At 54.7% G+C, this 10,688-nt stretch overlaps 1 protein-coding gene across 1 annotated transcript; it reads left to right on the top strand.

Annotated features, from left to right (window-relative positions):
* Window positions 1-469: 469 nt before the first annotated feature.
* On the top strand, window positions 470-10,643 carry NXF1 (nuclear RNA export factor 1). Its single transcript, XM_026487691.4, has 21 exons — window positions 470-667; window positions 2,434-2,617; window positions 2,835-2,988; window positions 3,780-3,863; window positions 3,960-4,064; window positions 4,167-4,247; window positions 4,345-4,414; window positions 4,560-4,648; window positions 4,776-4,883; window positions 5,054-5,163; window positions 6,987-7,023; window positions 7,332-7,400; window positions 7,480-7,535; window positions 7,646-7,753; window positions 7,855-7,913; window positions 8,024-8,139; window positions 8,259-8,301; window positions 8,881-8,953; window positions 9,482-9,664; window positions 10,108-10,168; window positions 10,286-10,643. Exons 1-21 carry the CDS (start codon window positions 640-642, stop codon window positions 10,322-10,324), a joined length of 1,857 nt encoding a protein of 618 aa, XP_026343476.1. The 5' UTR covers window positions 470-639; the 3' UTR covers window positions 10,325-10,643.
* The last annotated feature ends 45 nt before the right edge of the window (window positions 10,644-10,688 follow it).

Raw genomic sequence — 10,688 nt, 5'->3', positions numbered from 1 at the left:
GGTACCAAACCAGGAGCTGGAGAAGAAAAGTCACGAATCAGTCAAGGTCCCTACTCTCCGGGTTTACGTTCTAGGTCTCTGTTGCCCGATAATCCATCTTACAGACGAGGAAAGCTTGGAATATATCGGCTTCTGGCAAAGGGCTGGGCTGAGACTTCAATACTGGCTGAATACCGCTAGGGGTCTCAGAACCATCACTCCCGCTCCAAGGCCCAGGTCTCCCCTTCCTCGGAAGCCCTTCGTGCGACCCCCTTCCCTGTTCCTCTCGGAGACCTGGGCTGCAGCAGCTTGCTCTTTGCTCCAGCGCTAGCCCCGGAGGTGCCGGCGTAGCGACGGACCAAAGAAAGAAGGCGGCGGGGCGGGCCTGCTACAACCGTGGGGCGGCTGGGCGAACGCAGCTCTCTGGCGGGACTCGCAGCAGCTGCGCCCCGCCCCCAGCCGAGTGCGCACGCGCAGCGGGCCTCGCTCCTCCGGCGGCACCGCCCACCACCGAGGGACGTCGGCGGCGCGCGACGTAGTTCGCAGGATAAATGCGGTGGCGCCGGGCGTAGGAGCGCTTCGGCCGAGGCGCTTTGGGGCTTTCGGACGTTTGGCGGCGTTGCGGCCCGCGTCTGAGCCGGCCCTGCTTCGCGCTGTGCCATGGCGGACGAGGGGAAGTCCTACAACGGTCAGTGCTGCCTCTCAGGGCGGGGAGCGAGGTGATCTGGGGCCCGGTGGGCGGCGCCGGCCTAGGCCGCAGCCCCGGGGCGGGAGGCCGCGAGAGGCCGAGCGTCCGCGGGGGGCGACGGCGGCGCGGGCAGGGGTCGAGGCCCCCCGCGGGCCCGGCCGCCCTCGAGGCTGGGAGCCCGATGTGTTGACGCGGGAATCCTGGCGTTGCGAGGAGCTTCGGCTCGGAGAGGGCGGACTGGCGGTGGCGTGGCGAGATTCCTTTGAACTTTGCGGGTGGTTGATGCCTGTCAGTTCAGTTTGGCGGCCAGACTCTTGCTTTAATGTGAGTCAGTGCCCTGCTCATCGGCTACCTGTGTCCTATTTTCCACCGCGTCCAGTCTCTTGCCCCGCCTCCCCTGCGGCCTTCTCTTTGGCTTTAAATTTTAAACCTCCACACCAACTCGCTGTGCTAGTCCGAACACTACGCAGGTTTTAGTGTAGAGGAGTGGGTAGGTGCACATGACAGCTGAGGTTTGAATCCTGAGTTGTCTTCACCAGGCTTGAGTGAATTCCACTGCCAGGCCTCTTTTTTCTGTCTCCCTAAGAAGGTAGCGACTGTACTTACTTCCTAAGTTTGCCCTTGTGTGTGTTAAACGAGATCATTCCTATCAAGTGCCTGGAGCATAGTGCCTGGCCCTGGAGAAAGTTCTCAGTGAATATTAGATGTGCCTGCTATTCAGTTGTGGGTTTTGTTGGTTTTTTTTTCCCCCCCCTCTGGTCGTTTCTTAAGGTTCATTGTTTGGAGAGTGGTAGGCATGAGGCAGAGCTTCTGGGGAGTCATGGACCTTTTTTTAAGAAGCCATTCCGACACACCAGGATTGAGAGGCTTCTGTCCCTGGAGAGCAGTCAAGGACCCTTGGCTAAGCTCCCTAGTTGCCACTAGAACCTGAATCTTAGGAGTTGTCTCCTGAGTTAAAAGGCATCTCTGGGGGCGCCTGTGGGGCTCAGTTGGTTAAGCATCTGCCTTTGGCTCGGGTCATGATCCCAGGATCCTGGGATAGAGCCCCATGTGGAGCTCTCTGCTCAGTGGGGAGCCTGCTTCTCCCTCTCCCCACTGCTCCACCTACTTGTGCGCTCTCTCTTTCTCTCTCTCTCTAATAAAAAAAAATAAAATCTTTTTTTTAAAAGACATTTTTGGCCAAGGAAATAAAGAGCTCACTCCCAAAACTTCAGCGTGGCGGTTTGAAAACAAGAATTCTAAAGAAGCAAAAAAAAAAAAAAAAGTTTTAAAGAAGTCCTTTAATTGATTAAATTTATAACTGTGTGGCATTTGTACTCTGTAGGCAAAAGAAGCATTGTTTACTGAAAGCTGGTGTAATCATTGTGATTGGTTGATTTTAAGAGACGTGAGAGAGGTCACCATCCAGATTTTGAGAGGGTTAAATAGATTTGGGAGGCCAAGAGCAAGCCGATTTCAGGTGCCTTTTTAGTTCCATACTGAGTCCATGTTCTGCTCACACTTCCACATTGTGCTTCTCCTCTCTGTAAGTTCCAGTTTCTGACTCATTTGTCTAAAGCCCTGTGCTGTCTTCCAGTAATGTTTCCCTCAGCTGCCACTCCACAGAGAGGGTTCTCTGTCTCAACAGACAGAACTTTGCGTGGAAGTGGGCTTCGTAGTTGGTGTGTTTGTCATTCGATAGCGCAGGCTGCTAGATGCCGTCATTGCCACAGCAGCGTAGCTGGACTAGCAACTTGTTTTTTAATTGATGTGGTTTTTAACCCCAGAGCACGATGACCGCGTTAGTTTCCCTCAAAGAAGAAAGAAAGGCCGGGGTCCTTTCCGGTGGAAGTATGGTGAGGGGAACCGTAGGTCTGGAAGAGGAGGTTCTGGCATTCGGTCTTCCCGCTTGGAGGAAGATGACAGAGATGTGGCAATGAGTGATGCCCAGGATGTTCCCCGAATACGACAGTAAGTGACCACTTGATCTGGTTTGATTTTAGCAGCCCATTTATTTATATAGCTCTCTACTGCCCACACCATTTCTCTTCCCACCTGTAAAAGTGAGAGATGCCAGGGCCAGCTTAATGGTTGAACAGTCTTAGCTGCAATCCTGACAACAGTGTGGGAAGCCTTTGAGAAAACATTCCTAGTGTTTGTGGACATTTTATTCTCTGCTTCCTCACAGTAACCCCTATCCTTCCCGACCCAACCGTCGAGGTGACAGTTGGCACGATCGAGATCGCATTCATGTTACTGTGCGGAGAGACAGAACTCTTCCAGACAGAGGAGGGGCTGGCACCAGCCAGGATGGGACCTCCAGGAACTGGTTTAAGATTACAGTGAGTGTCTGGGGTGCACGGGTGGCTCAGTTGGTTAAGCATCTGTCTGACTCTTGATTTCCACTCAGGTCATGATCTCAAGGTCACGAGATTGAGTCCTGTGTCATCTCCATGCTGGGCATGAAGCCAGCTTGAGAGAGAGACACTCTCTCTCTCCCTCTCTCTCTCTCTCTCTCTCCCCCCCCTCCCCCACTCCATCTGCCCCCCCCCCCAAAATAAAAGTTTACAGTGAGTGTCTGGGGAAGAAGATGCTGCAAGGGAGAGAGAGGGCTGGGCTCAGAGTGAAGGTCTTTACTTTTCACATGACAGAATCAATCTTCTCCGCTGTGTTCTCCACAGTCAGGTGTCTATCCTTTCTCCTAGAATACCTAAGAGCCGGTTCAGGAAAGGAGTAGAAGAGGGCAAGCAGGACGGGGGGAGGTGGGGACACCATCTAAAGGAAAACGTGATTAACTGGTTGGGAGGTGGAGGAACTCCTCTGAATGTCTCCATGTGGCTCAAGCCGAGTGTGGGGCTTGGGGTCTCTTAAGTCCTCTGAGGGGCAGGCCAGGTCTAAGTCATATCCTGAAACTTTCAGAACCAAAGAATTTTATTTTCTTGTGGAATACTAAGTTTAAATGGACAGAAAGGAGGGTAAGGAATCTGTGTCTGACTTGAGTAGAAAACTTTTTAACTGGCCCTTTCCTCAAGAAATCTTGTGGAAGTTGGCAGAGGTGTGAAAGGAGTCCTGGGTTGGGTCTGCGGGTCAGCCTTCCTTACGTATTGTTATCCTGGCTCTCTCTGTCATCTAGATTCCCTATGGCAGAAAATATGACAAGTCATGGCTCCTGAGTGTGATTCAGAGCAAGTGCAACGTCCCTTTCACCCCCATTGAGGTGAGATAAGGCCCGTGTGGCTGGGGAAGGCGAGGGGCCGGCTGGACCCGGGGCCCCGGGCTCCCAGTCTCATGCTCTTGTTTCCTCTTTGTGCAGTTTCACTATGAAAACACACGGGCCCAGTTTTTTGTTGAGGATGCCAGTACCGCGTCTGCGTTGAAGGCCGTCAACTATAAGATTTTGGATCAGGAAAACCGAAGGGTGTGTATAAAGAGCTGGCTTGGCTGGGGGTGGGGCTTGGTCCCGGGGCTTGGGCTGCTTAGGCTTCCCTGGAATTCACCCTGCCCTCCGTGCTTCCCTCAGATATCGATCATCATCAACTCCTCTGCCCCACCGCATTCGGTACAGAACGAACTGAAGCCTGAGCAAGTAGAGCAGCTAAAGGTGAGGCAGACTCCTGTCACGTGTTTCCACCCCAGTCCCCCCACTTCTCACATCCACAACCCAAGTGACCCCCTGACCCCTTTTCCTTCCCCTGTAGCTGATCATGAGCAAACGATATGATGGCTCCCAACAAGCGCTTGACCTCAAGGGCCTCCGTTCAGACCCAGGTAGGGCCGGTAGCAGTCATTCTCAGGGAGGCGGAGGCAGAGGGGGGGTCTGTCGGGCGGGGAGAGTTTGAGAATGGTTTGGTACGCGCTCTGACCTGGGAAAGCTGTCTCAGACTTGCCTTTCCTTCCTTTGTGCGTCCTGAAGACTTGGTGGCCCAGAACATCGACGTCGTCCTGAATCGCAGGAGCTGTATGGCGGCTACCCTGCGAATCATTGAGGAGAACATCCCTGAGGTGAGGCCTTTGTCCCGTTTGGAGACGGGAGGAAGCAAGGTGGGGTAGGGAGGGTGGGGTCGGGAGGCAGGTGTATCTCTGAATCCTTTGTTGGTGGTGCTTCCTCTAAACTTTCCTCTGCCCGCAGCTTTTGTCCTTAAACTTGAGCAACAACAGGCTATACAGGCTGGATGACATGTCCAGCCTTGTGCAGAAAGCACCCAACCTGAAGATCCTCAACCTCTCTGGAAATGAGGTGCGACCTGAGGGCCTGGTTGTGTTGTGGGCGGGGCGAGCAGAGGGCGCAGAGGGCTTACCTGCTGACGGCGGGAGGCTCGGGGAGGGAGTTTCAGGGATGGGGGTCTCACTGGCTCTCCTTACCAGGGTCTCCTGCCCGCTTTTTCTCTGCCCCCCCCCACTCTGCAGTTAAAGTCTGAGAGGGAATTGGACAAGGTAAAAGGGCTGAAGCTGGAAGAGTTGTGGCTCGACGGAAACCCGCTGTGCGACACCTTCCGAGACCAGTCCACCTACATCAGGTCAGTTGTAGCCTCTGTCTCCCCTCCTGGGGACCTTCACCCCCCGGGAGGCTGAGCTAATGCACCCTGACCAGTGCCCGTCTGCAGGAGATGTGCAGCCCTGAGCTGGAACCACCTGTCCTTGGGGAGGATCACGTGCTCCTCCCTTCGTCTGTCCGTGTGTCCCAGCTTGGCCCCGAGGTCTCCTTGCCTTTCTTCTCCCCTGACTATCTGTTTGCTGTTCTGTGGTCTTTCCTCTTCCCAAACACAGCCTTTTCTAGGGTCTCCCTACCCTGCTGTTCCAGGAAGGGCATCTCCCGCTTTCTACCACGACCAGGGGGTGTCCTGCATATATGCCCCGTACGTGGAGCTGCCTTGTGCCAAGAGCCTGGTATCCCTGGGCCGAGAAAGGCCTCCCTCCCCGGGACTTCCTGTTGATGGGCCTTCCCTTCTTTGTTCGGTGCTGGCCCCTCTTGCCATTTGGCCAAGAGGGACTCTTCTGATGGTCCACGTGCCTGAGGCCGTTGCCTGGGCTTTCCCCCTCGTGCTGCGGTTCAGGCCTCCTTGGAGCTGGTGCCATGCATTCTGTCTCTCTTGCCCGGAGCTGTGAGCTGGGCCCTCCCTGGAGAAGAAACCTGGGTTCCCCAAGCCATATGACCAGAGCCGGGGCCCCGCCAGCAGGCGAGGGAAGCCCGAGGCAGGTGCTGGGCGTGGAGGCCACGGGGGCATAGGCTACCGCGGAGACAGAGAACTGACCCTCTCGGGGGGCACTGCCCCGCCCTCACTCGCACACCTCACATCACCCTGCTTGGCCCCGGAGGATGGCTGGTTAGCCAGAGACGGGTAAGATTCCTCAGGGAAGGAACAACCTAAGACAGGCACAGTCGCAGAGGGGCCATCAGGAGAGAACTTGGGGGCCAACAGAGGTGGGGCACAGACCCTCACCCCCCCAACTTTGCAGGGGCCTGAACCCTCAGCCCTTCTGAGGGAGGTCTCCTGCCCCCATGGCTGCTTCACTTCCCACGCCCAGCTCAGATCGGGACCCAGGTAGCAGACAGAGACCTGGCCAACAGCAGCTGCCCTCTGACTGTAGCAAGAATTTGTTTTCCGTCTGTACCTTGGACCACAGGGAAAGGGGCAGCCGAAGGAAAAGGCGGTGTTGGGCGTCTTCTTCCCTTTTTTTCTTCCTTGTCTTCCTGAGTGCCTCCTTGCCTTAGAGTTCTTTCGCTTTTTCTTTGCTTTCTCTTCCTTTTTCCTCTCTACTTCCCTCTGTCTCCCCATCTCTTCCTTGCCCTGGCCCCATCCTACCTTCTCTCTCCTTCTCTTCTTTTCCTTCCCTGTCTTCTTCCTTCCCCTCCCCTCCTCCTGAACCCCCCGCCTTGCTCATCTCCCTGCCCCAACATCCTGTGCCATCCCTGTGGTGTGTTCTGGTCTTGGCCACGGCCAGACCGGGCAGAACTGATGGATACCTGTTGAGGCAGCGGAGCCCCTGGGCTCCCACCCCATTCCCTCCTCCCGGGGCTGCACAGGTGAGTAGGTGGAAGGTAAGGGGGGCAGGGAGGGGACGGAGGTCCTGGCTTAAAGCCTGGGCTGGGAGTGCTGCTCCTGTGGCGCTCGGGTCAGGCAGCAAGAAGAGAGTCAGCCTTCAAGGCAATCGTTTCTGGGCGCCCCGGGTGAGGTGGGGAGTGGGGCCGCTTCCCCCAGAGTGCAGAGGCTGGGGCGGAGTGAGAGGACAAGCAGGATGGGGCGGGCGGTCCCTGGGGCAGTGGAGTATCTGCTCCTAGAGCAGCTCAGGAGGCACGGTGGCTCTGAAGCATCACTCACTTCTGTCCCGTTTTTGACAGCGCCGTTCGAGAACGATTTCCCAAATTGTTACGCCTGGTAAGTCCGTAGTTCTGTAAATCCTTTTCTCACGAGCATAGGCCCTCCCACCCAAAAGGTCTTGCCTCACGTGTATTTGTATGATCGTTAATTTGGAGACATGGAGCCCTCAGAGAATCTGGCAAAGGCTATAATTCTTGTCAGGAAGAGGCCCATAGACAATAGTTGCCTCTATCGGGATTCCTGGACCTTTTCCATGTGTTCTTGACACTTGATCTCTCACCCCCACATTCCTAGTTTGCCCATCTCATTACTCATCCAGCCTTTTCTCTCTGGTTACACTGTCGACTTCCGCTTCCTTCCCACAGGACGGCCACGAGTTACCCCCGCCGATTGCCTTTGATGTTGAAGCCCCCACGATGTTACCGCCCTGCAAGGTAAGAGGGGGGCAGGGTTAGAACTCGTGTGGGGAGGAGAGGATTACTTACGGGGGTCCTGACACCCGTGTGATTCCAGGGAAGCTATTTTGGAACAGAGACCCTGAAGAATCTGGTCCTGCACTTCCTGCAGCAGTGAGTATCGCGGGGCCCCGGAGCCTGGGGAGAGATCACTCGGGAGCTGTCGGGTCGCCCTGCAGATCCAGACTGGGGAGCTCAGCCTTTCCCTCTTGTGTTCTCCACAGGTACTATGCGGTGTATGACTCTGGAGACCGGCAGCGGCTCCTGGACGCCTACCACGACGGGGCCTGCTGCTCCCTCAGCATTCCTTTCACCCCTCAGAACCCTGCCCGGTGAGCGTCCCTGCCCACAGCCCGCCCGGGTCCCGCAGGCCAGCACCTGCTAGCGCGCAGACTGCTCTGACCCCTGCCTCCTTTTCCGCCTCTTCCTCTAGAAGCAACCTGGCCGAGTACTTCAAAGATAGCAGGAATGTGAAGAAGCTCAAAGACCCGAGTAAGTGTGTGATGTGAGCAGAGCAGCGTGGGAAAGGGGGTGGGCGGGGCTGGGTCACAGGGCTCGGGAGCGTGTGGCAGCCCCTAACCTGGGGTTCTCCTCTCCCACAGCCCTGCGGTTCCGGCTGCTGAAGCACACGCGTCTCAATGTCGTGGCCTTCCTCAATGAGCTACCCAAAACCCAGCACGACATCAATTCCTTTGTGGTGGACATAAGCGCCCAGACAGTAAGCACCTGTTTCTTCCCCACAAAAGCTGGAACTGAGGGAAGGGGTGGTTACAAGGCCCGGGGGACTCGGGCCTTGGACGGAAGCCTGCACGGTGACTGACGCCTCTTCTCTTTTAGAGTACATTGCTGTGTTTTTCTGTCAACGGGGTCTTCAAAGAAGGTAAGAGTCTTTGGAGTCCCGAGTTTGCAGAGTGGGCCCTCCCGCAGCTGAATTTTTTTTCTCTGCCCTCTCAGCTACCTTCCCTCTCCATCCTTGACCTCCTCCTATTCTGCCCCCAAGCCACTTTCATGAGGCCGACCCTCTCCACCTGTCTTTCCTGTCTGGGAAATGGGACAAGCCTGAAGATTAGGAGGACCCAGACTCTGGGGTCAGGCAGATTGGGGCTTCCGTTCCAGCCTTGGTCTCATGTGTCTGTGAGGAGCTTACATTATCTCTGTGCTTCAAATTCTTTATTTGTAAAAGGGGGTTAGTAACAGCCATCTCACGGTGGCGCCGTGGGAGTCAGTGAAGCGCTTGACACAGGAGCTGGCACACGAGTCCTCTGGGTGGGCTAACACTGGTGGTCGTCAGCACTGGCCCCTGACCCTGGTCTTCCCCTCTGCTCCCCTGTACCCGTGTAATCATCTGTCTGGTCTGCTTTGGTTTCATTGTATCAAGTAAGCCCGTGGTTGGAGAAGGTTTCTGTAAACCGAAGGTGTAGCTGATTCTAAGGGATCATTGCTGTTGTTAACATTCTAGTGGACGGAAAGTCTCGGGATTCTTTGCGAGCCTTCACCCGGACATTTGTCGCAGTTCCTGCCAGCAATTCAGGGTAAGTGTTTGGCTTACCACATGGGGTCCCAGTCCCAATCCATGGCCAGCATGTGGGAATTGGTGGGGGAAGTGTACAGGGAGCTGGTTCTCAGGATATTTCCAAAATTTCAGAAAGGCAGGGGGGCATCAGGAGGAGGCTCTCACGGTGGTGGTGAGCTCGGCTCTGGAGCCAGACTTTCTGGGTTTTTCATCCTGGCTTCACCACTTCTAGCTAAGAGCAAGTTTCCTCATCGGGAAGCTAGCATAAGCTGCTTACTTCTGTGGTCTGTTGTGAAGATCAACGGGCGTAAGAACTGCCTTGAATTAGGGGAGAATGGCTAATTCTAATGTGTTTGGCATCTGCCCCCCCAAACACTGGTTCAATGGGAAGGGGCATAAATGATCAAAGGTAATGACTAAGAGTGGGGAGGGGGATTTTGTGGGTATTGAGTCTGTCAAGTGTGAAGGTGTTAAGTGTGGCAACAGGAGTACTGTTGGGAGGTTGACATTGGCTGTTCGTCCAGCTAAAGTGCTTTTTGTTCTAAAGGCTGTGCATCGTAAACGACGAGCTGTTTGTGCGGAACGCCAGCCCTGACGAGATCCAGAGAGCCTTCGCCATGCCTGCACCCACGCCTTCCTCCAGCCCAGTGCCCACCCTGTCCCCAGAGCAGCAGGAAATGCTGCAGGCGTTCTCTACCCAGTCTGGCATGAACCTTGAGTGGTCCCAGAAGTGAGTGCTGGACATGTGTAGGAATGAGGGTACACGGAGGTAGGGCTGGGAGTGAATAATGAGTGCTCCTGATATTTTAAAAGCCAAAATTTATAAATGTGGCCCGTAAAAAAAACTTGGCCTATGCCTAAACCAGCATGGCAAAATGTTTATATACTGTTCTGCAACTTACTATTTTTCTTTATCCCATCAATGTCTTTCCCTATCACTATAAAAATTACCTTAGTCTTCTTGAGAGCTATTTAATACTCCTTTGTATCCAGTAGACCAGTGGTAGACATTTGGATTTTTACTGATTTTTCATTTGTAATACATAGTGCAAGAATGTGTGTATTGTTGGCACACATGAGTGTTTCCCTAGGAAGGATTTTGAAGTGGCATTTAGCGAGCGGGGTGCGTGTATTTGGTTCTGATGGAGGTGCCTGTCTTTCCCCCCACCCCAGGTGCCTTCAGGACAACAACTGGGACTACACCAGATCTGCCCAGGCCTTTACTCATCTCAAGGTAAGTTTCAGGAATTCAGTAGCAGAAGGACCAGGGGTCTCTGGGCCTTGAGAGGGTCAAGCTGGCGGGAGAAAGGGGGGTGCTGACTCTACTGGACTTTTTCTTTTCCCCCCTAAGGCCAAGGGCGAGATCCCAGAAGTGGCATTTATGAAGTGATCTGTAGCCCTGCCCGAGAAGAAGCCTCCTGTACAATAGCCCTTGGATGTTGATGTCTCTTTGTTGTGGCTGTGTCTCCTCCTCTCTGGCCCCGAGGCCACCCCGTGACTGTGACCGAAGAGGAAGGGCTGCTGGGTCCCTCTCCTCACCTGCCTTCTGGAAGACTTCTGGAAGATTTCCAGAAGATTGAGCCTCACTGGTGCCAGGAAGCCAAAGCTTACTTTGTAGAACTGACACTAAACTCCCTGAAGGACTTAGGTGCTTTGTGTACTTAACCCCAGAACCCGCCCTACTTTTTAAGAGAAAGAGTGATATTGTATTTTGTGTCACGCGTGCTACATTGTTTTCTGCCTTGCCCCTGCCT

The sequence above is a fragment of the Ursus arctos genome, unplaced genomic scaffold (genome assembly GCF_023065955.2).
Source record: "Ursus arctos isolate Adak ecotype North America unplaced genomic scaffold, UrsArc2.0 scaffold_23, whole genome shotgun sequence".
Taxonomy (NCBI): Eukaryota; Metazoa; Chordata; class Mammalia; order Carnivora; family Ursidae; genus Ursus; species Ursus arctos.
This window is presented reverse-complemented; position numbering and strand designations above follow the sequence as displayed.